The sequence below is a fragment of the Phallusia mammillata genome, chromosome 2 (genome assembly GCF_965637545.1).
Source record: "Phallusia mammillata chromosome 2, kaPhaMamm4.hap1.1, whole genome shotgun sequence".
Lineage (NCBI taxonomy): Eukaryota > Metazoa > Chordata > Ascidiacea > Phlebobranchia > Ascidiidae > Phallusia > Phallusia mammillata.
The window spans coordinates 6,493,458-6,521,313 of record NC_137253.1 but is presented as its reverse complement, the minus strand read 5'-3'; the positions used below and the strand labels follow the sequence as shown (position 1 = coordinate 6,521,313).

The following is a 27,856-nucleotide window of genomic DNA, read 5'->3' as shown; positions in this document are numbered from 1 at the left end:
GTAAATAAAAAACAACTTGATAGGTCATGGAATAAATTCAGTTTTGCATTACAAACAAATCCATTTGTAAATTTTTTTAATCGTACTCATGGTTCTTTTCCAAATTGACAGTTTACCCTGGACTAATCAAGAAAGGCATCATTATAGCCCTTTCCCTAGGAGGTCATAAACATTTCGAGACTTGATAAAAGCATGGACTTGCAATGGATTGATTAGTTTATGTTGCACTAAACAGGAACTATTTTAGTTACACAATATCACAGGTTTTGAAATAAGTTTGTTAGTTTTAGGTAAGTTCGAATAATTGTACTTTAATTCATGAAGGATTAGCGTCAGCCACAATTTGTAAACAAACTATTTAAGGGTGTTTACTACAATGTTAAGTTAGTACACATAGGCTAGTTACTTTTATGTCCCAATTAGTAGAATGTAAGACAAGGAAACCTTGGCAACATTATTCAGTCAGGCAAAAGAGAAACAGATAAGGTTATAATCATCACTGAGGTTAGTAGGTTTGAAGTCAGTGATTCTCAAACAGGACCCACATGGCTCATCAACTAACTGCCGTTTGACAAGAAGTTGTTGATCTGTTTTTTAAATATTGTCATCAAATTCTATAACTGCAAGTTTTTCAAGAAAATCGGAGACTAGGTCATTGTTGACGTCATCATACATCGAACCCAGAAAGTACTTGCATCCGGAAGTGACGTTAGTTCCGCATGCAATCTCACTGAGAACTGGGTTCAAAAAAGGATATTTTGTTGTCATATTTTTAGTTGTTCTTAAAGTGAAACATAAAAGTTAAAAACACTACACTAGTATATACACACAATCAGGAAACTGCTTTAAATCCTTCTAGGTTTGCAAAATCGTCAAACATTAGGATTTAAAATCGAAGCAGCAGCCCTCGGGCATGTATTGCAGTTTGGAATCAATATTAGCAACTCCATTTTTTACACAGGGAATCAAAAGAATTAAAGTTTTGCCATTTTGCTGAATGATCTAGACCAGGGGTCACCAAACTTTTGTGACTGCGGGCCGGATAAGTCTAAAAATAATTCGCGCGGGACACATAGTTTACATGTCCTAGCGCCGCCTTTCAAAACTTAGCCCGCGAGGCGATTTTTCTAGGTGCGCCAAGATTTGGTCTTGCTACAATCCCATTTAAAATCTGGTGATGCGACTGTTAAATTTTATAGGTCGTCTCTTACAAGCAATGCTTGTATGTTACGTCACAAGTAAAGGCATTTGTTTGCGCACAATTGAACCTAGTAGTCTTGTCTGTGACGTAACAAACTGACTTTGGATCAATCCTGGGCGTTGTAATCCTATTAAACTACGTAATATTATTACATTTTTCGTAAGAAGTAGATTAATTTTTGAATGATACAAAGTTATCAATACGATTTGGCAAACCAAAAAATGTGGTCGAGGGCCGGATGAAATGGGTCGTAGTTTGGTGACCCCTGATCTAGACTATTAAAGCAGTGTTTTGCCATATGGGATGCTTCGCAACTGTCTGATTCGAAATATCGCCTGGAATGGGCCTGGCGTACTACAATTTATGCATGAATGTGCCGTGATTGCTGGTCTGCATGAACGCATTCTAGCTGATTCTACTCAATGATCTGTTACGTTAAAAAAAAAGAATTGTATAAAATAGTTGAAACTGTAAGTAGTCCGGGCCATACGTAATAAACACGTCTTTTTGCTCACCCACAATTAACGAACAAAGCAAACAATAGACTTACATTCCGAGTTCGCCTGATAGTCGATATCACTGCTATTTAAAGCTGATACGGTTAAGATCTTAAAGTCGGGATTGTTTGTTCGATAATCGTCTGCCACAGTTTTTTGAACATCTGAACAAAAACTTAATTAAGTTCCATACATAGACACATAAGCACTAAGTTTATGTTATATAAAAATTTTGAAACTAAAAACAGCACAAAAATGCAAACCGTTCAAGTGCGAAAAAAGGTTCAGAACCCTTATTAAGTTACCATTAGGCAAAAAAAGGAAAAAACGTTTAAATTGTCTGCAAAGAATCATCATTAGTTTGTTAAATAGAAACAAAAAAATCATTTGTTTAATTTCAAAGAAGTGTCAAAATGGGTCTATGCTGAAATTTAAGGCATTTTAAAGTGATATACTGACACACTATCTAAAAAATGCCAATCATACTCAAAGTTTTAAAGCATTTTTTAAAGGTATTTTATTTACAATTAAGGTACAGTATTCTTACTCAACACTGCGGGATCTTCTCGACCGATATTGTCGCTGAAGATAATAGTGATATTTACATCCGCCTCGCCTCCCATAGAGTATTGGTGATCAATTGCACACCCGAGGAAATTCGCAAGGTCCCAGAAATTACATGCATATTCCATCATTTGCAACTGAAATGAATGTTAAGATATGATAAGTTAAAACAGGAATTTTTTTAAAATGTTTTATAGCAGTTGTTGTGCGTCTTTTACTTGAGCAAAGAGACAGGTATTGCACAAACATTGTTTTTTAGTTTTAGCTAAACAAAAAAAGGATTTTAAATGTTCTTTCTCTTGGAAAACCCCCTAAGGCGATAGCCTTTCCCCTTTTTCGAGTCTTGAGGCTCAAAAAATCGACGAAAAATCCGATTTTCGGTGGCTTTTCGCCGGAAGAATATGTGCTTGTTCGGTTATATTGGTTATATTATGTAAAAACACAGCAATGTTGTTTTAATTAAACACTACCGTTTCCTACCGATGTTACATAGTCAGTTTCACCGAAAGTCATCACAACATCAAAAAAACCGTTGCCTTCTGAACAAGTTCCCGAATGCTGATGGATTGCAAACAAACTGTTGCTGTTCAACGAAAGCCAATCGCCGAGTCTGTAAATCACAGAGTTGAATATTTATTAACTGGGTTGTAAGAAATGAAGCTATATTTTATGTAAATCATGCCTTTTTTCCAGATAAATCCAACCGATTTTACCAGTATCTAAAATATTGCATTTTTGCACATTACTTGATGCATGAAAATTAAAATAACATGCTCTGATTTGTCTCTATGGTGTTTAGAAATCCACCCTCTCACAAAACTACATACTATTAAAAATATACCCTAGACTAGTGTTCCGTAACCGGGGTATATTTTACCAGTGTTCCGTTCCGTAAACGAAAAAAATACGTTTCTGTCTAGTTTTTAGTGCCTGGTGCAGTGTGTATTATCAACATCCTAAAAGGTATTCTGACATCGAAAGCCGCACTTAGTGTCCCGAAAGGCCGCATGCGGCCTTTAGGCCGCAGTTTCCCCACCCCTGTTCTATGGTGTTAAGTGAGACATTGTCTATTGTGTCCCACCCATATTGTTATTCGTAATACACAAAATTTGTCATTATTTACGGCACAGCTTTAGGGGTTATAAAGGCTACAAACTGTTAAAGGTTGGGGCAAATAACATTAATAGTAATAATAATAATATTTGTTTACGCTATATCTTTAAACTGTTTTGTGTGATTAGTTGGGTTAAATTTTATCTTGGTAGCGGGCATTAATAAAACAAATGCAAAACATGAGTTTATCTTACTCCATGAATCTGTCAATTTCAGCAAAGTAAATGGGAAAGTTTGCTCTAGTAAGCACACCGCCAGCAGTCTGCATGTGCGGGTTGGGTGAACTCAAACTTGATTCCCGTTCAACACATTGGTCCAGTTCCGAATTGCCATCGAAAATTGCGAGTAACTTGGCTGCAGAAAACAACAAAAATCTATGTCAAGGATAAAACACACATTACTTGTTAACAATTAAAACAGTCTGTTAATGGGTCGTATTTAGTGTGCAGAAATGTTTTGTATATCCATGCAACTGCAACACTGACATTCGAACCTATTTACAAATAAACAAAAAAATTCACCTTTTTTAAAGATTATGGTAAAATCCATACAGAAACTGTTCAAACCTTTTTCTTAAAAAAAAACACGGAATGAGTCTCCCAGGTAAAATGTCGGTAAGCATTTAAAGTTGCTCGTGGATAAAATAATTGGTTAAAAATACTTACAGGACGATGTAATGTAACATAAACACGACAATGATGTGCTGAGATTACCAAACACAAACAAAGAGTATTGGTGGAACAGTGAATGTTCACTTTGTTTTTCGTAACAAATGAGCTTTGTATCATTCGTATGTGGAGCATTTAGTCTAAAGCAGGGTGCACAACCTGGGGCTATGTAGCTAAACACGACCGATAATGCAAATGAACAGAAAATAAAACAAAATCGTGCATTGATATATCTAGGTTTTTTATAACTTTCTGACCCAATGCATGTTTTCACTTTTTAAAAATTAGGTTAGTGCAGGGTTTCTAGTGGTGTTTTTGTGTTTGTGACCCAATATTTTTATACCACTTACGAGAAATACATGACACTTCTGTGACAGAGGGGAACATCCATTCTCCGTTTCCAATACACTCGTTGGTGTTATCGGTTCCTGATTTTATGTATCCTGGATTGCAAAAGTACATGATCGTCGTTCCAACAGGATTGGACGTGTTGGAAGTGACAAAGTCTCCTCCTGTTAGCAGCGGTGTAGACGGACAAGCTGTTATTGGACAAATGTTTAAATGTTACTGCTGAAGTTGAGACAGTTTTTTCCCAGTGTTTTTTTGTTGTTTTGGTAGTTTCTTTTTTTGCATTTTAAAATAAAAATACGTTTTATAATGTATTAAACTGGGTTGCATTTATAACTGATTGACTTAATAATTTGATTCGATATTCTAGATTCGAAACAATTATTCTAGAATATTCTACCCAGTTACTTTGAGCATCCCCAGTCAATACTATATACAACTATTCGTTTGGGCTAGAAAGTTTACAGCGTACAATACCATTGTTTGTTGACATTAAACCATTTAAAAAACTTATTTTCTGATCAATAAATGTAAGTTAGTTTAAATATACACAACGCAAGTTTAAAACAATCTCTCTACGTAAGCGCATTAGGCCGGTTTTTGGACACGGATATGTAAATGTAAGTTAATAAAAGCAGCATGCATAATCAATCACAGTTGTTTAGGTTTAGAATTCCATTTTAGGTACCAATTGGAATTATTTTTGAGAAAGATTTAAAGGAACAATTGGTCAAAAATGTTGTACTTACCAGACAGACAGACTGGAAAATCATCGCTCAATGTCCCGTTTGACTGACACTTGACACTTAATGCCCCATCAAGCAAACCCTCGCTGCAGTTAAACTTAAATGTTGTACCAGAAACAGCTTGAGTGATGTATTCCTGGAATTGTAGAAGATCTTCTGGGAGTTCGGTAAAAAAATTAAGATTCGTATCGACCAAGTCCGGAGGAAGGCAAACTGTACAAAAAAGCAAAACAGTTTAAAATTCAAGAGTTATTGCTAGAGGGGTAAGAATCTGCATTTGTTTCATTTATTGTTAACAAACCCAACATTTGGTATTTTTTGTGGACGTTGACTCGAGGTTAAGTCTGCTTTATTAGGTTATTAAAAATTGATAAGGCCTGTACTGGCACCACCCATCATACAGTAGTATATACTTATACTCACTGTTATTTAGCACTAAGCAAATGTCAGCAATAGAGACAACATGCGCGCATTGAAAAAAAAAGACGCAAGATGTAAGCCTTAATGGCATATGTCCACAAAATACAAACAAAATGGTATCTGATGACGTCATTTAAATTTTATGCACAACAACTTTTTCTAAGAAAGTAATGAGCTATTTCCAACCCTATCAACATGTATGTGTAACGTGAAATGGTGTTTACTTAGTTTTGCTGTTCACTGTTAAGTTCGCACCTTTGTTCTCACGCTGATTTAACATTTAGTTATTGCATTTGATTTCCACAACAATCTTATTATTACCGCTTTTGTTTTCTTGTGTTACATTTTCACCCTGTTTTACGTAATACTTGTTAACACGGGTAAAATGCGAACGCATCTCCGCTTCAGTAATTTTTCGTGGCACGTCGTGATTGGTTACTTTGCTTGAGGCGCGTGACGTAGTCTTTCCTCATGTTTTGTGAACCAGTTCTCTCCTGGCCCCGGTAAAGTGTACACGACTTTTGGTGCAGTAGTGTTGTGTCGTGTCGTGACGTGATTTAACAGCAGACGTTTTATCATTCAATACATATATATTATTTGGCCAGTAGCGAAGTCACCGTTGTAACTTGGTTTTAGCAATAAACCGTCAGTGCAAGATCTTGGATCGTTTTACGAATTAGGGAGTCTCGGATATTAAAATACAATCGGGATAGGTTTCGCGTTAAAGATCGCATCCAAACAACTTTCTTAAAATTTAAAGGTTACCAAAAAAGTTCCGTAATAAATGTTACAGACTGAAAACTTTTTTTAAGTCTGAAGTCATCCAAAGTTTTTTATGTATATATATCACCTAAGGCTTAGGTGATAGGTCCTAAGCAATACGGGGCATCATTCGTGTCTTATTCAAATAGAAACAATATATGTGTTTGTATGTTTTGTGTTACGCTAAAATTAAACTGTTCTTACTTTTTAAGCACTGGCCAGCCACAGACTCAGACCAAACACCTTCTTCACATGTGTTGTTCTTTGGTGGGAGTAGTAAATAACCTTCAGAGCAGCCGTATTGCACCACAGTGCCGTCGTCATGTTCAGTTCCACTTGGCGTATTTACACCGTTGGGGTCCGTTGGTAGATTGGCACAATCTAAGCTCACACAAAAATACCGTTTCAGAAGTGAAGTACAAGTGCTTTAAGCATAAAATCGGTTATCACGAAAGTAGTAAAAACGAAAAATGTTAATCACATATAAAGGCGTCGTCAGTCTGTAAATTTGCAAACAACCAAGGAAAAGTAGAACTGGTGCAAAATTACCTCACCATGCTGACAACGTACTACTACTGCAGAATGCAACAACCGCCACTAATTAAAATAACTATGAGTTAAGTTTTTCCGGTTGTGATAATTTATCTGTGTCTTTGTACATTTTGGGACATTTCGTTTCACTGAAGTTAAGAAACGTTTTTTTCCCAGTGTTTTTGTAGTTTACTTTTGTGCATTTCAAAATAAACATATGATTTATAATGTATTAAACTGGGTTGCATTTATAGTTAGTTTAATTATACACAACGCAAGCTTCGAAAAAAACCCGCACGTAAGCGCAATAGGCCCGTTATCTGACACCGATATATCAATGTAAGTTAATAAAAGCAGCAAGTATAATGAATCACAGTTGTTCAGGTTTAGAATTCCATTTTAGGTACCAATAGGAATTTATTTTTGAGACAGATTTTAAGCAACACCGGCAGCAAAGTTTTGCGAAGTTACATTGTTGGATTTGCAATTGGCCAAAAAATGTTGTACTTACCAGGCATACAGCCTGGAAAATCATCTGTCCATGTCCCGTTTGACTGACACTTAATACTTGTTGCCCCATCAAGCAAACCATAGCCGCAGTTAAACTTCAATGTTGCACCAGAAACAGCTTGAGTGATGTATTCCTGGAATTCTAGAAGATCTTCTGGGAGTTCGGTAACAAAATTAAGATTCGTATCGAACAAGTCCGGAGGAAGGCAAACTGTACAAAAAAGCAATACAGTTTAAAATTCAAGAGTGATTGCTAGAGGGGTAAGAATCTGCATTTGTTTTATTTATTGTTAACAAACCCAACATTTGGTATTTTTTTGTGGACGTTGACTCGAGGTTAAGTCTGCTTTGTAGGTTATTGAAAATTGATACGGCCTGTACTGGCACCAGCCATCATACAGTAGTATATACTTATACTCACTGTTATTTTGCACTAAGCAAATGTCAGCAATAAAGACAAAATGCGAGCAGTAAACAAAAACGCAAGATGTAAGTCTAAATGGCTTTTTTTCTACAAAATACAAAAAATAACGTAATATTTGATGACGTCATTACAATTTTATACATAACACTTTTTTATAAGAGAGCAATAAGCTTTTTTTTTGCCGTATCAACATGTATGTGTAACGTGAACCGGTGTTCACTTAGTGTTGCTAATCACTATAAAGTTCGCCCTTTTGTTCTCACGCTTATTAATATCTAGTTAATACATTTGTTTTCCGCAATAATCTTATTTATCGTTTTATATTTGTTTTTTGTGTTTTATATTGTTTGATGGCTTTGTTTTCTTGCATAACTTGCTTGGGCATATTCATTTCACCCTTTTTCACTTAATATTTTTTTGTATGTTACCGTTAGTAAAATTCGAACGCATCCCCGCTTTAGTGATTTTCCGTGGCGCATCGTGATTGCTCACTTTGCTTGGGGCGTGTGACGTAGTTTTCCTCGTGTTTTGTGAACCAGTTCTCTCATGGCCCCGGAAAAGTGTGTATGATTTTTGGTGCTGTTGTGTTGTGTCGTGACGTGATTTAACAGCAGACGTTTTATTATTAATAATATATATGATTTGGACAGCAGTGAAGTCACCGTTGTAACTTGGTTTTAGCAATTAGCCGTCAGTACAGAATCTTATAGCGTTTTGCGAATTAGGGAAGTAGCTTTGGGTACTAGAATACAACCGTGATAGTTGAGACGCGTCAAAGATCTCGCCCCCAAAACAACTTTCTTTACATTTCAAGGTTGCCAAAAAATTTCCGTAACATATGTTTAAGACTAAAAACTTTAACAAGTCTGAAGTCATCCAGAGTTTTTTTTTTATGTACAAATACACACATACATATATGTGTGTTTGTGTGCTTTCTCTTACGCTAAAATTAAACTGTTCTTACTTTTTAAGCACTGGCCAGCCACAGACTCAGACCAAACACCTTCTTCACATGTGTTGTTCATTGGTGGGAGCAGTAGATAAGTAACGTCTGAGCAGCCGTATTGCACCAATGTGCCGTTGTCATGTTCAGTTCCACTTGGCGTATTTACACCGTTGGGATCCGTTGGGAGATTATCACAATCTAAGCTCAAACGAAAATACCGTTATAGAAGTGAAGTACAAGTGCTTTAAGCTTAAAATCGGTTAATACGAAAGTTGTAAAAACGAAATATATTATCCACCTATAAAGGCATCGCCAGTCTGTAAATTTGCAAACAACGAAGGCAAAGTAGAACTAGTGCAAAAGCCAAAAGTAAAATAAATACAGCTGGTAGGAGTTGCCCTGGCCTTAGATCAGGAATACCAAACCCATTTATATCTGCTTCCCGCATTTGCTAACCCAAATTCTACGCTCCGCAAAATACATTGTGAATTATGACATAATAAATGTTTTTTTGTTACGTGACATTACAAACGAAACCGGAATTTGAATAACTTTAAACAGGCTTGTTTGAGTCGATCTGTTAGCTCTCCTCATGCCAAAATAAACTATAAACATTTATGGTAGGAAATAGGGCATCGGCGGTTTAACCCCCTTTTCAGATTTTTTACGTGATAAAGTAAACCTGTTTGTGAACATATCGGTCCTTCTTCGTCCAACCAAACACCATCACCCAAACACAGATTGTCGCTGTACCCGATAAGAACTCCATTTTCGCAAGTGTAGTTAACACATTGTCCTTGTACGTATGGACCAGGGGGATCTACGCTCACACCATCGCCGGCCGGGGGTGCAGTGCAACCTTTTACACACAAAAATATTTTTTATTCTTCAGTGTTTCGGCAAAACACACTCGTGGTGTGATCTTTTAATCTTTTTGTTTTGTTTTTACAGCTTTAAAATCACCAATTGATCTCCTTTACTCCTTTTTATGATTTTAGTATTTGATCCAACTTATTTAGCATCCTCACTAGAAATAGATTTTGCAATCTTTGTTAAAAACCCTTCTTGCAATAATGGTAGGTAAAAAAGAAACCAATACTAGGTAAAACAGTCGAAATGCAAGTAGTTGTGTTTGCAAGGCTCTTGGGTCTAATCCTGTTTTGGTTTTTGTTGTTTCCATTGGCAAGAAACTTAAAGGTGCATTGCTTTAACCTAGCTGGGCCTTATCAGTTGAACTAAATTTAAGTCACCAACTTCCTCAGATTTTTTTAATTCAACAGCTTTGCAATGTAGCCGGACTTATTTCTAGCGGTTGAAGCGCGATGTTTTAAGTGCAGTTAACTATTGTGGCTTGTAAAGAAGGGCGAGTTAACAGGCGGCTGAAACAGATTTCACATCTCAAACTAAATACAAGACTTTTTACTTACTAGTGCACTTGTTGCATGATTTACGACAATACTCCAAATTGTAAGCCTCGTAGTCTACGCAGTCGCAGTAGTTGAAATTCACGTTAACCGTGCAATCTTGTTGGTCTGCACAATCTGCAAAGTGCAACGCTAATAAACAGCATTTTTTTTGAAAATTGTAAATTGACTGGTCCTGCCATTTCTACTACATCGATAATGTTTGCTTTTCAAGCAGTTATTTTTACAATTTCAAGTCAGATAATTTTCATTTAAGGCGCCCTAATTAGGGTATATAGTGAAACAGAGTTGAAGGTCGGGCCGGGTTCGGGCTCAGCATGTTTTTAAAAAAATTTAGCGAGCTAAGTAGCCTTTTGCTGGTCCTGACCTAATGTCAAAATGCACTAAAACGGTTTGTTTAAGACCAATTGTCTATTGTGTTGGTTGTCTTGGTCTTTTCTGAGGCTTTATTGCCTGTCAATCAAACTTTCGGGCCTATACGGGATTTTCTAAAACGATTCGGGTTCGGGTCGGGTTTCGGGCTTGTACTTTCGGGTTCGAGCCGGGTTCGGGCTCCAGTTTTAGGCCCGTTTTCAACTCTTTAGTGAAACGCTATAAAACATACTTGTTGTTAAGAACAGAATGGTAAGTTGATTCCGTTTTTTTTAAGTCGGGTTTATTAGGGGTTCTTTAGTTTAATTAAAACTGGGTTGATTTGAGCATAAATTCACCCTTGACCAGATTTGTGTTAATAAGTTTCGCTTTCTGGTCTAATGTGGGCATTTATCAAAACATTTTGGTTTCAAGTCCGGTTTCGGACTTTGCTCATTAAAGAAAAATTTTGCTCATGAAGAACAAATCGGAGATTAACACTTAAAAAGTAGGCAAGGCCTTTTTTGGCAAAACGCATTGATGGCAAAGCTGTAATTGTAGGACTGAGATATGATTACAAAACGCAATGTGTTTTCTAACTGCAGTAATACACTGCGTTTAAGCTATTGTAATACAAACCCTGATAGCAGACTGGAGCAGGATACAACCATTTTCCATCCAAACACGTGTTAATGTTGGAACCTTTCAGTAAACGTCGATCGTTGCATTCATAGGTCACGTTGCTTCCTGTGGCGTAGTCTCGGTTTTCTGGGTTTATACCTTCGCTTGTAATCGTGGGAGGGGGGCCGCATGCATCAGCTTTTTTAATACGCGTAGATGTTACATAAAGTCCGAACTATTTAAATTAAAAAGGTGTTGTGCAGCCGAATGGTCCAACACTCTGGTTACCCAACTTTTTGGTCGAATTCCTTCCTTAAGAGTTTAAAACTTTTTTTCCTACCTAATATACCACAGTCGATGCTAAAGCATACTCTTATAATTTAAAATTGGGTCTTTTATTAAATTCACAGGTAATATCATAAGAGCGAAGTGTCTATTTACAAACCAAGTGTAAAATTATGAAAAGTAAATTCCTTCTCTCTAGTTTCAAAACGTTTTTCCTTTTGGGAACCACTGTTCTAGCACAAAAGAGCACTGAGACCTTATTCCCATGGAATCATTTTACCCTTTTAAAATACATATTGATATCAAAAACTAAGGTTTTAAAACATTTCATGTAAAAAAAATTATGTTTCTAAATCCTAAAAAAGAAGTTCAAACTTACACGCGTCACACGTTGGGAGAACATCCAAGCTCCAGTGGGTTCCGTTACAAGTGCTTGTCGTTTCACCGACTTCCACAGACAGAGGGTCGACGCACGAGTAAGTAATCGTGTCGCCGCCTTTGTAAGGCCCACTGGGGGAAATTGAAAGTTCGGCATTGGTTTGGGGTACGGGACATTCTAATGACAAAAATACAATTATAGTGTTTAAACTGGTCAATCTGGCGATCCCCTACTACAAAGCTGACATGTGCAGCATACGAGGCAGGCAACGGTGCTTTTGATTCGACTTTTGGCGGATTTTCCACTGAGCCTGCGTAGCTCAGTTGGTACAGCGCGGGTCCCGGAAAGACTCCTGTCGTGGGTTCGAATCCCACCGCAGGCTAGATGTTTCTAGCTTACGCCTTGCCATATGGTGGTAAATGCTTGGTGACCGGCTGATTCGGTATGGCGCCTTCAATGGACCTGGCGTATTGTGATTTATGTATGAGTGTGCCGTGATCGCTGGTCTGCATAGACGCTCCAGGGCTGATCCCAGTTATGAATTTATGTTCATCTTAAACTTATAGTGTTTAAACATTACAAAATAAAAACAAAAATATGACAGCCCAATTTTGGTACAGCCTAGCGAAACTAAACACAATTCATGTATTTGATGTTGGATTAGTTATGCATGGAATAAATAGTTGTTAACTTTAGGTTTTGTTTCGGAAAAGGGCATATTTAGTTTCATAACTAAAGTTAGCCAGGACCGCGAGTTGCGAATGGACCATTATGGGCAAAGAGTTTAAAAATTTAAGAACCACTGATTTAACCAGATGATAATAAGTTTGAGATTTGAACTATTAGCTAGTACGCGCACGTTAGCGCCACGTAGCGGATGTTTGTTGATTCCTCTTGGAAAAAAAATCCTAAAATCGCAATTGCTCTCGCGACTGGTTCAAAGGTGAGCGCTTTCACAAACATGCTTACAGAAAATTCTAGCTGAAAGTCGCGTATGCACAGGATGTTAAAAATCGGATGTACCTGGCTCGCAAGTGGGTGCTGTGCTCTCGCTCCAGCTTCCATCATCCAAGCAGGTGTTAGTTTCAGGGCCTACCAGGACATAGTTAGCACTGCAGCTATAGGTAACAATGGTTCCAGCGACATGGGTTGTTCCTGCTGGAGAGTTACCGCCGTTTGACCCGATTTGTGGTAAACCTGGACAGGGGGTGTCTGAAAAATATCGTTATGATAAATTTCCTTGATACACAAATTCAACACTTCAAGTTTATTTCTCTTTAATTTTCCTAAACAGATGGGGTTAAAATTGTTGGTGGCGGATTAACGTTGTGTGGTCATACATTCTTCGGGACAGATTGATTTCGGGACAGATTCTTATGTATTTATACATCAACAACTGTAATTAATATGTCAAAAACATTAAAACTTTTGTGGTTATCTAATGGTTGGATGTCTGGCTGTAGACCAGTTAATCTACCCCTGCAAAAATATTTGTTAAAAATCGAATTAAAAGCAAATACTGTTTATACATTTTTGTATTACTGACACAAATTGGTAAGGGAAAAACTTACCATGCAGTTTGCCTGTATAAAACTTCTCAGAAAAGCATTAGAGACATTTTGTTGTAAATATTTTTTCGTTAAATTAGTGAGTAAGATTATAAAAGTGATTTTATATTTTCATTTTTCTAAGAATAAATTCACACTTACCGTTACATTCTGATGGGTTGCAAGTTTTATAGCACGAGACCTGCATGTCAGCGCGAACACATTGTCCGGTTGAAAGGTAAGCATTACAGACATTTTGTGGCAACTCGTCGACGCAATCTGAAGAACAGTGAACTCAGTAAAACTGCAACTTATATCTTAACCAAAAACATTGAAAAGGCTGACAAGGCGTAACTGCCGAGTCATGCTAACATTTTATCACCATACCGGTAATTGGAGTTAAACCGGATTTGAAAGTCAGGTTAGGCTTTTCGTATCGGGATTGGGCTAAAGTTTTAAGAAAATAGGCTTGATTCAAACCTGACTTTATACTCATACTCTTGTATTGGAATTTTGCTAGGTCCTGATCCTATTTGTGGCTTTTGAAAACGATTCGAAATCAGGCATGATTCGGGCGTGTATTCAGATACTTGTATTTTACTTACTTACCTTGGCACAGGACCGTGCCGAATGCGACTGCCAAGACAAGAAGAAAAATCTTCATCACAGATTTTGTTGGAAGAAATTTTCTAATGTGGATTCAAAGAACACAGCGGAAAAAATACCTAATGTCTTTATGAACAATCCGCTAAAAACTATACCGCTAAAAACTAACAGCAGATACAAGTATTTAGATATTTTTACAGCATAAAGATATCTCGATAGGACACTTTAGCAATTTATGACGATACCTTCTATTCACACCACACAACCGAATGAACTAAACATCCTTGATACTGATACTCACTCCAAGTAATGGCGAAATGTGATTGGTCGAAATCCTCCGCATTGCGGAATGTTTTCGCAAATGCGACAATGGCTCGGTGCGTTGCTTCCGCGTGTTTGCCAACCACCTTTGCTTAACAATGAGGTCTGCATGCAAGGTTGGTAGTTTGTGCCAAGGATTGTGTTTTATATGCCCTTACGTTCCAAATCTAAATGCTGATGTTCAAACTGCTTTTAGACATGTGTTTGTCATTAATTTCCCTCGATCGGAAGTTTATGATGTTGAATTTAAATCCCACATGGGGAGCTTGGTGTTATTCCGCCGAGCACAATATGACCTAACACGTTAAAAGCGTTTCTGTTCGCTGAGCGACTTCGATTCAATTGGGATCTTTTTCAAAACACTACAAGGTGAGGGTACCCAGGCAGTTGTAACAAAAATATCATTAAAACACAGTATTTCGGCCCTTACTGTCACTTTAAAGGGCGATTCAGCAGCTGTTTGGCCCCAAACGAAACCTTTGGATATGGAATACGAATTAGTGTTGGAATATGGTGATACAATAACCTTTTAAAAAGGCGCCATTATATTGTACTGGTCAACATTTATCATGTTCTTGACATCCAAACAGCACATTAGCACATACTGTGTTCACCACCTGCAATAGCTTTTGTGCAGAGATTCTGCATTCGAACTGGAGGTTGCAAAACTGTTTGCTACGTCCCGTACGCTGATTGGTTGAAATCGTCCGCATTGCGCCGAGCGAGCAAACCTTCTCGGTACGAGCGATGACAAAGAGTTTCCGCTTATTTCCAGGTAGCTCTTCCACGTTGTGTTAAACCGTGTCATGTGGTGTGTGAGATGTTCTCCTCAGGAGCTCCGAGCATTTCCGTTCTCTCACAACTGCTCTTTGCGCCTGATACAGATATCGGAAATAACATCTTATACATTGTCCTGGTATAGATTTTGCAATTATCATCTAATGTGTTGTCCTACTTTATGGATTTTGCAAATAGCATCTAATGTGTTGCCCTAAAACCGACGTTGTTAGAAGGGCATTCAACATGGACCTAAAAATTGTGTCTTGTGCATTTAGGTCCACAAATGTTTCATTTTTGGGCAGATATTTCTGGTTTGTAGGTTGTTCTGTTTAAATTACTTCATGTTTGTTTCTATTTAACAAATGAAACTCGAGGTTTGTCACGACCTAATGCTTCTCCGTTTTTCGCCGTAAACACTTTTTATTGTCAACGATCAGCGTTTAAGCTCAACACACTAAATCAAACGTTACAGCTAGTACTTAGTCCATTTTATGTAATTAAGTGTGACACGAATAATCCTACACAACAGCTGTTAGCGTGGGCTCCTAATACACCAGCTGCCAATGGTATAAGGGCCCGATATGGTATAATATTCGTCAAAGCAAGAGGAAAAATCAAAGAAGTGATGTTAGGTTGGGTTGCCAAGCATTTTGCCTGTTTGCAAGGGCGGTCCTACTTGGTCCCTAGGTGGCGCATGCGTTATTGGAGCTTGTTCTACTTTGATTCACGTGGAGACTTCTGATTGGTTGGATTGCGGGATGAGCACAGAAATGCGGGATGAGCACAGAAATGATACTTCTGTCAAAACATGATTTCATGTCTCGACATTCTTGAATCTCATTTTGTACTAACTTACAAAATTTGGGTTTTTTGACCTGAGAAACAGTGATTTTAGAGTCTATATTTGCATTGATATAGCATTCTAAACTTTCTTTATGTTAGTGACTGCCTTGCAATTGATTAAATGTGGCTACTAGGGTTTTGTTTTTATTGCCATTTTAATTTACTTAGCGATGATTATGTTTCGTACAGCAGAAGAGAAAATATTTAAGGTGTATGGACTGAACAGGCACTGCGACTTAATAATAGACCCAACGTGGATACGATCGAGGTTTCTAAGCAACACTGTCATAAAGAGGAAATGATTTGTCACGTCGAACGCGTCCCGGGATCGTTCCAACGAAAAAATGGCTCGTCACAATCGAACAATTGTTATGCGAAAAACGAATCGGAAATAATTTGTCAATCTGTTTTAACGCACTGCGGCCTCGTGCCAACGAGGCAGTGTTCCGCATTGCGGAGGATTTTAACCAATCAGAATGCTTTGCGTGTACAGGTACACCTACCTATACTTGCTTTAAAATTGATTAGCACACACGAATCAATTCCTTCTTTATTTTAAAGCCATTTTAGTTTTATCTTTTGTTTGTTTTGAATGTTTTGACAAACCTGACTAGAGCAAAGTACTATAACAGGGGTTCCCAACCTGTGGTACGCGTACCACTAGTGGTACGCGAAGTGTTTTCAGGTGGTACGCGAGTAGCTTCTGTTTTGTTCGCAAAAACCTCGATTTGCAACTTTCTATTTTGTTTATCTGGTTTTGTTCACAAAACAAACATTCCCAAGGCCTATTGTCATTGTTATGTAACTGTTCCTGTTGTTTCGTATCATTATGATCTTCAAAATACAGGTCATGTCAATTCTCAACAAAAAGCATAGTTGCTATGAAAAGCAGAACAACGCTGTGGCACAGTGGGCGTTAATTGTGTCAAATGATTGCTCTTGATAGACATTATCTACTGTTTTGGAGATTAAGCTAGAAATATGATTTGAACAAATTAGTTGTTCTGCAAGAAGTGGTACCATAGAGCAGGGCTTCTCAAACTGTGGGTCGCGACCCCAATTGGGGTCGCGGGATATAATTTTGGGGTCGCGAAACATTATGCGTTATTATGTCAGTCACAATAAATGGTATATGTGCGTACATTCATTGGCGTTTGTGCGGCCGTGGACATGTTTATTAGAATACATGGACTGGCGACAGTGACGAAAATAACAACTCAAAATATTTTGATTTTTAAACTGCTCTAAACACATTCTGTGGAACTTAAAAGAGTATTACCAGCCTAGTCGCCACATGCGCCTGACTGATTTATGTCTATTGTGTGCAAACAATGCGAAAAAACAGATACCACAAACGTCACAATATAGATTATGACGTCATAAAATATATATAATATAAGTATTTCTTTAATCAGTAATTTTGAAACCAAAGCAAGCAGGCAATTGGCGGCCGTTTGTGAAATAAAGATCTGTGATGCGGCTGTCATAGCGAAAAGCTTGTGCACCCCTGGGCTATACCCATCAAGGGGTCGCGTAGACATTTCTGTTTTGAAATGGGGTCGCAGAGCAAGAAAGTTTGAGTAGCCCTGCCATAGAGCACTGTAGAGCACATTAGTGTGGCAGTGCAGAGCGCCCAAGTGGTACGGGATCGTAAAAAGGTTGGGAACCCCTGTACTATAAGGATTCGGTGTGTTTAGTTCTGATTTGATAACAGAATCACTGTTAGTGACTTCTGAGTGTTTTTGAAAAACTGCACGTTCTCATCCCATTAAGTACATGTACTATCATTTTATAAATAACATTGTTTATGTGTTACAAATGGCAAACGCAGAACCATGACTATTTTTAATTTGCGTTTGTTTTTAGTGGCACTTTTTCTACCATAAACTTATTCGTGCATTAGTAAGTTTTGAAAAACAATGCCATCTGATATCATTTAACAAAACGGTTTAATTCACATTCTAATGACGTAAGATAAGAATAACGTCATATAAACGACGACAATCTCAGTAACGACCTAATTTAGTGTGCACATGTTGTTTCCCAAACGTACGCGATATTTGAAAAAGGTCCCATACACTCCAAAGTCACATAAATTCACATTTGGTTTTATTCCGGGTAACTGCGAGGTAAATAAAGAGGTCAGGGGATCACTGTAGGACAAAACATCAAAGAAGCACAACCAACAGTAGACATATACAAGACTTTTAGTTAGATTTGGGGATTTAAGGGGAAAAAATACAGTTTTTTTTTGCATCAGTGGCAAAATTTCGTCGTTTATTGTGCCTATATAGGTTGGCGGTTGGTTCTAAGGTCCACAGCCAGGAAGGTCATTCAAACTCCATGTTGCGTCTTCTTGGCATATGGAAATTACGTCTCCAATGTCTGCACCATTTTTGCATTGGTATTGAACCACCACATCTTCTGTGAATGAAGCTGGTGTTGTCACCAATTCGAGGTCATTGCCCAGTTCAGGAGGTCCACAATCTAAATAAATTTGAAATTTGTTTCGGGGATTATGAAACCTGATAAAGCGGGCTTACCTGCTAGACATTCAGGCAAGTTTTCGGACCAGGTACCATTTTGTTGACAAACCGTGGACGACGCGCCCAACAGATTACCGTTGCTACAGTTAAAGTTCATCCCAACTCCAGCAACCGCACCAGCGAGAAATTGCGCATATTTCAAGACATCTTCTGGTATGACAAAATAACTGTTGAGCAATGGATCCACTTCCCCAACGAAGAGATTGTCGCAACCTTCACAAAAAAAATAAGTTTCATTTTTTTGCATTTACTATTTCATTCGATTTGTCTTTAGTGTGGTTAATTTTGAAACTAAGCAATATGTTGAATCATTTTAAGGATGGTTAATCATAACAAGGCTGTATCATCGAATTAATATTGTCTGCGCACAATAAAATTTCATGAAGTAAAACCACAATGAAAAAAACGTGAAACTTATAATAAATTGAGGCGTACATGCCCGCAAAAATCAAACAAAAGTCTAATCATTTAAAGAATGTATAGGCTACTCATAATAATAATGTATCATCGAACTAATATTGTCTGAGCACATTAAAATTAAATTCTAATGAACTACCACTTTTTTTAATACAGATTTAAGTAAAACTTATCATGCATTAAAGCGTAAGACACAAGGCAAACTTATACCATAACATACTGTTTTACTTGCAATATAAGATGTCAGGAACAAGCGATACTTACGTCTTAAGCATTTTCCAGCTTCAGATTCGTTCCAATTTCCACGCACACAAGCGTTACGTAAAGGAGGAACCAATGTATAGCCGTCAGTGCAGTTGTAATTTACTACAGTACCGTTGTTATGTGCTGTGCCATCAGGTGTGTTAAAGCCATTGGGGGCCGTTGGCATATCAGGGCAGTCTAAAAAAAATACACACCAATTGAATGTACTGCACATCATGCAAAGTACTATGCTCTGCTTTAAAGTAATACAGATTAGCACCAAACTGGTCGAGCACCTGTAATCATTACCAAAGTAGGTTAAGTTTAATTAGGCACCGTGTCTGGTCCTTTAATGCAAAATGTAATTGTTTTGCCAAGTGGTTTTATAGTCAGGGTTGCCATCGCGATGGACCCCAAAACAAGGACAACTAAAAAATTAAACTTTTATATAAAACATAACGAAAGTTTATGAACAAATATTTGCATTTATACGAGACATGACATGTCACATGCCGTAGGTTTGGCCAAAAACGACCTGTTCCAGCATCTCCTTGTTCGTAGAAAATACTTCGTGCATCTCTGGACAGCTCAGGTATTGGTTTACTTTTACCTGTAGCGGGGATTTGACTTACAATCGTTAAAATAAGACAAAATACGGACTCAAGACAAAAACGAGGTCATTTCTTAGAAAGATAAGGACAAATCTTAGAAATAAGGACGGTATGGCAACCCTGATGATTTACGTTGTTGGACTGTTTGTCACAAAGCGTTTGTACTGACCTGGTATGCAAACGGGGACCTCAGCTGAAAAAGTTCCGTTTTCCAAACATGTAGCACTTGAAGCCCCCTGCAGTCGACCACCAGTACATCCGAAATGTACAGTTACCCCAGAAACAAGTTCAGTAATGTATTTTGCATAAACGTTTAGCTCTATTGGTAAATCAGCAGCCACAGCAAGAAACGGGTCCAACTCTGGAACTGGACAGACTGTGCAAAAAAGTAAAAACGATATGAAGTCACGATATGTTTTGATATAGCTTACACCTATTAATTTAGCTATTTTATTTGCGTTCGAATAGGTTAAGATGAGCATAAACCCACAATTGGGATAAGCCCTGAAGCTTCATTGCAGACCAGCGATCAGAACACACTCATATGTCAATCACAGTATGGTAGGCGTAATACCATAATCATTCCGTTCGTATGACTTTTTAAATAAATAGTTATAATTCAAGCAAATCAGGCCATCGCTTATCCAAGTTAAAAAATTTCACTTCGTGCCATTAAAACCATACACTTACTTTTAAGACATTTTCCGGCGTCTGGCTCAGTCCAAGCTCCTCCTTCGCAAGTGTTGTTAAACGGGGGAACCTGTACAAAGCCATCAGGGCAGGTGTATATCACTACAGTGTCGTTGTTATGTCCTGTGCCGCTTGGTGTGTTAATAAGACTGGGGTTCGTTGGCAAATCAGTGCAATCTACGACACAAGAGACAGCACACTAAATAGGCGTAACCAAGTCAATATTGACCTTAAATTAATAGCACCCAAGGTAAACGCACATTGGTACTTTGGCCAAACGCGATTTGTAACTTGAATACACAAGTTAATGATAAGGGCTCGGAGAAACTCATTTGTGTATTCTCTTGTCTATTGCATTTAGATAGCAGCACACTAAACACAGCATCCAGGCTAATTTAAGAAGGTTGCTGGATTTGGTTTGTTGGATTATGTTGCCATATATCTCAAACTCAGTTTATCATTTTTCCCCAAGATTCTTGCATAAGTGGGACAAGTAGGGTGCTTATTTGTTGCTTATATTGTTTCGTCGGCAAGTTTTTTGAATGGTAGCAAATGTTATTGCAAGCGGGTGAGATGACACCAGCGCAAGAATCTTATAGCACAATTGCATTGTTGACAGTAAATTTCACGAAAACGGACGTACTAACCTGGAACACAAACCGGTTGCTCGGCGGAATAAGACCCGTTCGATAAACATGTGATGCTCGCAGCTCCCTCAAGGCGACCACCAGTACAATTGAAATTATACGTAATCCCGACAACAGTATTTGTAATTAGGTCTTTATAGGGTTCTAGCTCAATAGGAAAGTCAACACTGGACACTGTGAGGAACGAACCGACCGGAGTAGGATCACTGCAAACTGAAAAGTTTTTATCAATTTAGATGAGTTTATACGCGATTTTAAACGTCGAACTTTTTCAATGTGTGTTATTGGAACCATTTAATTACGTTTAAGACATTGTCCAGCTTCGCCTTCTGACCAAGCTCCACCACTGCAAGTGTTGTTGTATGGGGGAAGCTGCAAAAAGCCTTCCGGACAGCTGTAAGCCACCACAACCCCGTTATTATGTCCGCTTCCGCTGGGTGTGTTAATAAGGTTTGGGTTAGTTGGAAGATTGTTACAATCTGGAATATATGAATACAATTTCATGCACTTTGGAACACTACACACAGATCTGTTTATAAGTATAATTATAAATATAACGGCCCAAAATGACGTAAAAAGCGACATGCTTTCTTATTCAAATGTTCAGAAAATGTTCATCAACACTTTGGTTAAGACATGTCACGTCCAATTTGTAGTTTAGAAAGCACAAAAGTTTTTTAAATTAATTTGAAAACAACTTTAACATAATGCTAAACAAAACTAAAAAATTCTGCATTATGGACGATTTAATTCAGCAGTTACACCTATGACGTATTACACCAGAAAACATATTTTTAGTGTCATGCATCCATATGTAAAGTTTTAATACCAAAATCTATACATTGCAAATGTCGAAGAGAATCCAACCAGTGTGTTGTAAGGTTATATCACTCGAGGTTAGAATGGAAATTCGGCTAGAGCAGTGGTTCTGAAACTGTGGTACCCGCAGTGGTACGCTGGAACTTTTTAGGTGGTACGCGAGTAGTTTTCTGCTACAGCTATTATGTCCGATCTTAAATTGCAACTCAACTGACCCAACTGATCAGCCCTGGTTCTGGCGAAACTCTTGTTTTGGGCATTCTTTGAAATTGCAAAATATGCTAGCTAGGTTGAGAAAAGGAGCCTATTTCTTGGTCTATTCATTCAAACAGGGTTTAGTGGTACGCAGCGATAGAAAAAGTTGTCTGGTGGTACGCGATCCATATCAGTTTCAGAATCACTGGGCTTGAGCTACTAACGTTTGAACCCACGACAGTCTGCTAAATTTCAAAAGACGACGTAAACAGGAGAGTTACTTCAGGGTTAGGAAATAAATTGAAAGTCGGGAACTAAGTTTCATAAAAACTCACCCCAATCCTTATAGGCCTACCGGCACACTTTAGGTTATGCTTTTGGCGCCACCTATCAATTTAGTGCAAAATTTGATTTCGCATGTTAGAAGCTTTACCGCTAATGTTAAAATTGTAAGTAACATACCTGTTTCACTGCAGGTCGGTTCTTGTTCAAATAACCAAGTACCATCATCTAAACATAGTTTGATCGTGTAGCTCAGATCGCCGCTTGCGCAGGTGTAGTTGACTTGTTGTCCTTGCACGTATGGACCAGCTGGAGCAACACTCACACCATCACCGGCCGGCGGTGCACCGCATGCTGCGGGGAGAAGAAACTTGTAAATCTGGACAAAGATCATACATAAACACGTCTTAACCATACTACTTCACCACACTATTGTTTGTACGTTTTTTTTACGGAATCTGGCTGGTATACTTGTTAAACATATTTAGGGTGTAATGCAGTTGAAACAGACCTTATTTACCAAGGTTTAAAATGCAGGTTCAAAACAATTTTTAATTAAATTTGTGGTGCCAAAGACTAAAAAACCTCGGTAGTCGCATCAGCAATAAACCCAAAACATTGACTTACTGGTGCAAATATTGCATGATTTTCGGCAATATTCTTCATTGATTGTCGTGTAAAGTGTGTTGGTACAGTAATCAAAGTCCACAATGATTGTGCAATCTTGAAAGTCCTTGCACTCTATAAGCAAACCAGTAGTTTTGATTCAAAGTATATCCTTGGTAATTCCAGAGAAACATTTTTCTACTTTGTTACGGACAATTACTTCAGAATTTAGTGAATAAATCCAATAGAAGAAAGGGGAAAACAGCAATTAGTATGTGTGATTTGTTTCCTTTTTCTCATTCCATGCAGTGCCTGGGCTTCCATATGAAAATGCACATTTTTATGTGTTTTCTTGCATTTGTTGCTTTTCAAGAAATTCTTCATTAAAGATATCCCATTACCCTCATGTAAATGTCGAATTTTTATAATAAAAGCTGCTGGAAGACCAACAATCTTTTATATAATATACCGGACAGCAACAGGTTATTTATCCCTTACTTCATGTTGAATAATAATATTTTGTCGATATCCGATTATTAGAGCCAATTGGTATCGATATTCATTGTCGAAATGGATTAATTATCTTGTTTTGTGTTGAATTGATTTGTCCAATTATTTGCGCACCTTGTATACACCTCGGTGCTGTATTGATCCATGTTCCATTTTCACTTCATTGAAATCTGACCCTAGCATGCTACGTCGTGGGTTGCATTGATATGTTACCTCACTTCCGGCGGCTTAGTCTCTGTTTTCTGGGTTTATACCGTCGCTTTCGATCATGGGTATTGGTCCACATTTATCAGCTGTTTAAAATACGTAGTTAAATTGGAATACCAGTTTTATTTAAGTCATTTTCCTCTTTCTGGGTTAAACGTGATACTATAATGATATTTAGTATGTTAAAATAAAACCTATTATCATGCAGAGAAATGCGCAGATTGCGCAGAAAAATTTAGCGCTTAGGGCAGTGGTTTCCTTCCGGTGGTTCAAGGACCACTAGAGACGTTTTTGGTTCACAGCGCGTTAATTGTATTAGTTGATAAACTGGAAATGGCAACTAATTAATTTAGGGAAGTACGATAAAAGCTTATTCAGAGAAAACGCAGCAAGGGGCTTGGATCAGGGCTCATAAACGTCATAATTATTAAAGTTTAACAGGACCAAAAAATTTTGAAAACAAAACTTCAAAAAAAGTTCAGCTCAAAAACGGAAAACCCACTAAAAGCGTGTCGCCGAATCAGGCGGTCACAAAGATGTGGCTTGCCGTATGGAAATGCTTGGTGGCCGGCTTTTTCGATAAAACTAATTCAAAACTATTATGATTTATATATGCGCGCACCGTGATCGCTGTTCTGCATAAACGCTTCGTTCATAATATTTATATTTTCGTGGTCCTGTCCATAACCAATGAATAAACTTACCATCATTACATGTGGGAGCGACCTGTACTGACCAATCCAAAGATCCTGCTGGTGATTGACACAGGTTGTAAATCTCTGTCGGAACGGCTGCCTGATTTACACAACTATACATCACCACGTCATCAAGGATGTATGGTCCAGTGGGAGACAGGATCAAATTTGAACTGGTAGGAGGGTCTGGACAATCTGAAACGAAACAATTATTTCGTTTACAGTGCTCAGAAATAAAATGAAACAGTAATGTATGATTAACCAAGCGGTTGTAAAACCATATATGCCACCACACGCTACTACTTGTGGTAGACTGTATATATTTAGGAATAGAAAACATAAGGTACAGTGCCGTTTTCAGTGTACCCCGAAAATTTTAATGGCATTTTGGATTACCTTTTCTAGTTTGTGCAGCACCGATTAATATGTTGTAAATTAAATAAAGCTGTATCCTTAATTTGATCTATAGCGCCACAGCAAAAAATTGGGAAATCTAAATCAACAAATGCGCTAAAGCTTTGACAGAATTACTAGGGACCAAATCGTACTAACAAACAGTACACAGTAAAGAGTACTAGAGGAACTAAAAATTGTTGCCCGAGCGAAAATAAAACTGCCAGAGAACTTAATTTTTATGAATTTATTTTTTACTTGTACTTCAGACTATAAACAACAAGTATTGAAACATTGATATGTGCTGATTGTATACCACCTACCACCTTTTTGTCAGTTGATAATATTTGCTGGAAATAGGTTAAAATAAAGTGAGAACCGACTTACTTAGCATGCAAACTGGTATTTTCCGTCCAAGAATCGTTGAGGAGGCACGTGTTGCTCTCTGGACCCACCAAGGTGTAACCCTCGTCACACCTGTACGTAACAGTGGTTCCGGCCGAGTGAGTCGTTCCGCTTGGGTCGGCATGCCAACGCATGGCGTTACTACAAATTGCACGTAAAATCTATTATTTTGACGATGTTTACTTAGGCTGTAGCATCCACTAAATGTAAGTTGTCAGTTTTAGGAAAAAAATATGCGAAAAATGTAATATTCGAGAGGGGTTGCAGTGGGTTAATAAGCTTATTCGACCTTGCAGCAACAGCGCGTGCGCAAAAGTACAAAATGTTTAAAAATATTATCTAACTAAGTTGTCGTTTAAAGTGTTATATAATCGATTCATTGCCTTTTACGTGTAATAAAACACAAAAACAAATTCGTTTTCTTTTTATTCAAGTCTATATGTAAACTATTTGACGAATTGTGTGATGCATTTTTTATGTCGTCCATATTCTGTATGTCGTCCATATTCTGCTTAACATTCCTTCCAATCTTATGCGTTGTGAGTTTAATAGAAATTAGAATGCAAAACACCCCGTACCGTCACATTCAACTGGGTTGCAGGTTTTGTAACACAAAGGACCAACACTCCCATGCGTGTAAAGCCCGAGGCCTTGATAAAGAACACAAACTTTGGTGGGCAAAGTGTCCGTACATTCTGAGAAGCAAATTAAAACAAGTTTAAATAAACAGGGATGGCAATAATTTACTGAACAAAGTACTCACGGCCTAAACAGCCATTAAGACAGAACACTGTCAAAATGACAACGAGATGAAGAATATTTTTCATGATAACTATTTTCAGACCCTTAAACACAGAAATCTTTGTTAACTATAATGCTTTTTCAAACTGTAGTTGAGTTGAGTTGAGTTGAGTTAGTTCGCCGGTAAAATCGTAGCAGCACAGTTGTGCTGAAATATTTACAAGTCGGAAACCGCTTCGCAACGTTCAGGCGTTAAAAAACGCGACAAAGTTGAGAGCACAACTGGTGGATAGATGGTAGACGCGCTGCAGTTACACCTTCAACAAAATGCACAACTCATTTTGAAAATCGCCTGTGGTTAGGTTAGATGGCTTTGTCTCGCCGCAAGGAGCAATTTTGGGCGTTTGGTGCTACAAAATAGACAAAACAGGACAGCTTTGGAATTTGATCCCAAACATAAAATGTTTCTAGATTCTAAATTTTTGCATTTTTAACCTATCCAGCCCACTTATTCGATACTACCTTTTTTATTTTTGCTGTTCTCCAACGCTACAAACTTACGCACAATACTAGCCCGACGAACGCTAAGGACCTAATTGCTGCATCTAATATTTGAGAACTACTGCTTTAAACGACTAACATACGACTTGGCATGTAGATAAATTCTGCATTACCTATTTTAGTTCTTTATGAGGAACCAATTGACTCCAGTCGCTTATAGTGCCCGGTCTATAACGCCAATAGCTGCGTAATATGTTGTTCGTTGTTTGGTCGAAATCCTCCGCATTGCGGAATTCTGTGCTAACACTGCGTATACTGTATATGATTGACACATTTTCCGGCTCCTCCAACGGGTGGTATTGTTTCCAGGTGTTTCGTATAGATTGTTTCGCTGGAACGATCCTGGCTAATGCTGCAAATATCTAATGCTGCCACAGTTTCCTCTCGAGTCGAACTAATCATTTAAAGCACCAGTGTCTCTAACACGCATTTCTTCATTGTGAGCCACTAAAACAAACGATAATCTCCGTGTTACCTATTGCACACAAAACCACAGTAAACCTCTTAAACGTTAAAACGGATTTCAGTTAATCCGGATCTTCGCCTAATTCGGACAAAACTTGAGGTACAAATGATTTGTAAATGTGCTAAGGCTTAAACTGATCGACATCGGTTAATCCAGATATTCGCCTAATCCGGAATTTTTTTTGGTGCAAGGGGTTCGGATAACCCGAGGTTTGCTGTGTTTAGTTCAATTGTCGTTTGCACTTTAAAGCCATTCAAAAAAAAAATTTTTTTCGAAAAAGTGTTTTGCCTGTTTGACAAAATTGATATTTTGATGGAGATGTGTTTGTTTGCTTCAGAAGACATTTCACCTATATTTAAGTGTTGACATTTTTCGTTCAAACAGAGTATCCCATTGTGTAGCTTTCTGCAAATCTATCTTCTTCATCAGTTACAGTTGAAGTGTTGAGATTTTTCTGAACATACACCTTGATGTCTTGCCATGCTGTTCAATAAGAGAAAACGGCATGTCACTCTTAGTGTATCGGAAAACTAATTTGACAAACGGGTACAAATCTGTACAATGACCCGATAAAGTAACAAACTAAGACCTTTAAAACCCTAGTGTTTGCCCACCTAATCTGCCTTGACGAAATAAAGTGCGGTCTTTTGATTGATTGAAATCCCCTGTTTGTAAGGTAATGCTTCGTAGAAAAGGATGGGGCAAGCATTGTAAGAAGATATATTGGGTCAGCTTCTGGTATGCAGTGACACACCGATATCTATAGGTAGACAATGTTTTTCCAAGCGTTTCTGAATTGTTAAACGTGTGGCCCAAACGTTTTTACAGGTATAGGTGTGTCATTGTATACCAGAAGCTGACCTAATATATGTTCGTTGTGTGTACATAAGCCCTGTGTCCAATTTATGTTTTTTCGCTAAAATGAAGCATAGCAG

At 37.9% G+C, this 27,856-nt stretch overlaps 1 protein-coding gene, 1 non-coding gene and 1 pseudogene across 3 annotated transcripts; 1 reads left to right on the top strand and 2 right to left on the bottom strand.

Moving 5' to 3' along the window:
- Nucleotides 1–594: 594 nt before the first annotated feature.
- LOC145212876 (C4b-binding protein alpha chain-like) lies at nucleotides 595–14,001 on the bottom strand. The gene is made up of 17 exons (XM_080081124.1): nucleotides 13,947–14,001; nucleotides 13,500–13,616; nucleotides 12,814–13,002; nucleotides 11,791–11,967; nucleotides 11,145–11,324; nucleotides 10,158–10,271; nucleotides 9,413–9,589; nucleotides 8,749–8,928; nucleotides 7,362–7,571; nucleotides 6,524–6,700; nucleotides 5,141–5,350; nucleotides 4,394–4,582; nucleotides 3,570–3,729; nucleotides 2,743–2,872; nucleotides 2,246–2,399; nucleotides 1,752–1,862; nucleotides 595–737 (listed from the first exon to the last, which is right to left on the bottom strand). The coding sequence occupies exons 1-17, from the start codon at nucleotides 13,999–14,001 to the stop codon at nucleotides 595–597; spliced, it is 2,673 nt and encodes an 890-aa protein (XP_079937250.1).
- Nucleotides 12,099–12,172, top strand: Trnas-gga (transfer RNA serine (anticodon GGA)). The gene has a single exon. It is a non-coding gene; the product is annotated as a tRNA-Ser (tRNA).
- Nucleotides 14,002–18,112: 4,111 nt separating the features above from the next.
- Nucleotides 18,113–25,348, bottom strand: LOC145213399 (sushi, von Willebrand factor type A, EGF and pentraxin domain-containing protein 1-like; annotated as a pseudogene). Its single transcript, XR_013856829.1, has 12 exons — nucleotides 25,136–25,348; nucleotides 24,365–24,550; nucleotides 23,568–23,746; nucleotides 22,965–23,078; nucleotides 22,518–22,691; nucleotides 21,344–21,520; nucleotides 21,042–21,254; nucleotides 20,395–20,571; nucleotides 19,874–20,080; nucleotides 19,115–19,291; nucleotides 18,431–18,646; nucleotides 18,113–18,374 (listed from the first exon to the last, which is right to left on the bottom strand). The product of XR_013856829.1 is annotated as a sushi, von Willebrand factor type A, EGF and pentraxin domain-containing protein 1-like (transcript).
- Nucleotides 25,349–27,856: the final 2,508 nt, after the last annotated feature.